Source organism: Mandrillus leucophaeus, unplaced genomic scaffold (genome assembly GCF_000951045.1).
Source record: "Mandrillus leucophaeus isolate KB7577 unplaced genomic scaffold, Mleu.le_1.0 Scaffold163, whole genome shotgun sequence".
NCBI classification, from domain to species: Eukaryota; Metazoa; Chordata; class Mammalia; order Primates; family Cercopithecidae; genus Mandrillus; species Mandrillus leucophaeus.
In genome coordinates, this window is record NW_012101621.1 from 361,450 (window position 1) to 364,106 (window position 2,657).

Genomic DNA, 2,657 nt, shown 5'->3' on the forward strand with positions numbered 1-2,657 from the left:
TTCATGTCCTGGGTGGATCTGAGATGGTGCTGCTCATAGCCATGGCCTTTGACAGATATGTGGCCATATGTAAGCCCCTTCACTACCTGACCATCATGAACTCACGGATGTGCATTCTGCTTCTGTCTAGCGCTTGGGTTTCTGGTCTCATTCACTCAGTAACCCAGTTGGCTTTTGTTGTCCATTTGCCTTTTTGTGGTCCTAATGAAATAGATAGCTTTTACTGTGACCTTCCTTGGTTTATCAAACTTGCCTGCATAGACAGCTACAGAATGGAGTTCTTGGTTACTGCCAATAGTGGGTTAATTTCCATAGGCACTTTCTTTTTATTGATGATTTCCTATATCTTAATCCTGGTCACTGTATGGAAACACTCTTCAGGTGGTTTGTCCAAAGCCGTCTCTACTCTTTCAGCTCATATCACTGTGGTGGTTTTGTTCTTTGGACCATGCGTCTTTGTTTATATGTGGCCATTTCCCTCAGTGTCAGTGGATAAATTTCTTGCCATTTTGGACTTTATGATTACACCCATCCTGAATCCTGTCCTTTACACATTGAGAAACAATGATATAAAGATGACAATGAAGAGACTGAGTAGTCATCTCCTGAGTCTGAGGAAGATCTCCTGAACAACTTATAAGGGCGCAAATGATGCCTTCTATCAGCACCACTGTAAACACAATTTTTGAAAATTTATGCTATCTTGAGACAATTTATTGTCCTTAATCATGAGCTCAAACACCTTAGAAAGTTTATTCCAGTTTAGTAACCAATAATGTGAATATGTATTTAGTCTCTTACCTATGGGCTATTTTGCATAGTTTCATAACTTTAAAATATATAAAACATACTCTCATGTGGCTCACATTTTAACTAGTCCATAGAACATTCTGAGAAGTTTATCAACTTTATTCCACAGTGCCACATTTACAGATTTACTGGTATATACTGATATTTTCTTCTGTTACTAGGTTGGGAAATATTCTCATCTAAGAGAATGATTGGTTCCCATCACAGTTATTACTTGGCAAGCAGAGCAGTTTCACATTCTGTGTTGATTCAGGTTTGCAGATTTTTCATTTTCTTCCTTTGTACTGTTACCTATGTTAATAAATGTACTCAGTTCCATACATTTTGTAAGAAATTTAATTTGTTTCATAGAATATTGTGAAATAGTCACATACACATAAAATAGTCAAGTGGACAAAGATATTTTGTCACATACACATAAAATAGTCAAGTGGACAAAGTAGTGCTTTGAATGCCTTTTTGGGATCTGGTCACTAAGAGGTCAAAGATGGTCTTCTTTTTCTCAACCTTGAGTTTAACCATGCCCTTTAAAAGTGTGCTGGTGGTAAAAAAGTTATGAATTTAGAACAAATATTCAGTCAAAGAAAGTAGAACTAGGCTAGGATTGAAAAATGTTAAAGAGAGGGATATAATCTTGCTCAGCAATGGATCCAGTGCAGGAATGAACACCACTATATCGTCAACCATTAAGCAACCTATTCTTTTAAACTTCCAGGTAGGACAGACTGACCAGTGCATACAGCAACACAGCACCTTTTGTAAACTACCTATTCAAATTGAAATTGTATTTTTATAGTGAGATGGAATTTGCTTCCCTATGGCTTTCATATTGCATTTCTCATTTTATAATCTGGATTTGTGCATAATAAAATATTTTTATGGTGCCTCCTCCTTTCATGTTGGAAAATAAATTATGATTCTATTATGTCTTCCAGTTTTAGGGTTAAATATTTATTCTGAGGCAAAACATATTGAATCTTAAATCTTTTCAGACAAGATTCCCCGTCTTGAAATTTTCACTATAGAATTTTAAAAAATTACTATGAGGCAACCTGAAATATCAGCTTTATTTTCCAAATCCTAATAAATTCTCTAGCAATTGTTTCATATATCATTAAATTTTTTGGAAGTTGCAAGAAGGGTGCATATAGATTACAGAAGTAGCTTAGTCATGTGGTTTCATATATCAGATGGATTAGGTCAAATTAATTAACTGGAAGGAAATTTGTAGAAAATTTTTGAAAGAACTATAGAATACATTATAATTTGTTCAGATATTTGCATTTTGTATGTATCTTTACATACCAGATGTGCATTAAGAAGCAGATTAATGGCAGTCTTCTGCACGTGTTACAGTAGCCGGGAATTTTGCTTTGGAACTAGATTATTTCGTGTTAAAAGGTTAAGATTCTGGAATAGCCAAGAGCATATGGGAGCACTCAACAATCAAATTAAAAGTGGCCATAATTGTTATATGGATTGTGTTATGAGCTGAATCTTGTCTTCCCCAAATTCATATGTTGAAGTGCCAAACGCTAGTACTTCAAAAAGTAACTCTATTTGGAGATAAGGCCTTTATTTTGAAGTGGAGATTAGGTTAAAACAAAACTGTGAGGGGTGGGGCCGTAACCCAATATGACTAGTGTCCTTATTAGAAAAGAGGAATCTGCAATGTGTTATTTTTTAAGTGGCGCTCAGGTTGAAAAACAAGTTATAAAACTGTATACCAAAAATATAAATTTTTTAAATTAAAAAGAGCAGGTAGAGACAATATTATGAAAGACATGTTAATAACACAAAACTAAACCAAGTAAAACTGTGACAAGAATAAGACTGATCTATTAAAA

The 2,657-nt window shown here is 34.6% G+C and overlaps 1 protein-coding gene across 1 annotated transcript; it reads left to right on the top strand.

The window, feature by feature from the left end:
• Positions 1-2: 2 nt before the first annotated feature.
• On the top strand, positions 3-629 carry LOC105536794 (putative olfactory receptor GPCRLTM7; the record flags this gene model as incomplete). The annotated part of the gene is made up of 1 exon (XM_011976277.1): positions 3-629. A coding segment is annotated over one exon (627 nt), but the record flags the coding sequence as incomplete, so codon positions are not given.
• Between the last annotated feature and the right edge of the window lie 2,028 nt (positions 630-2,657).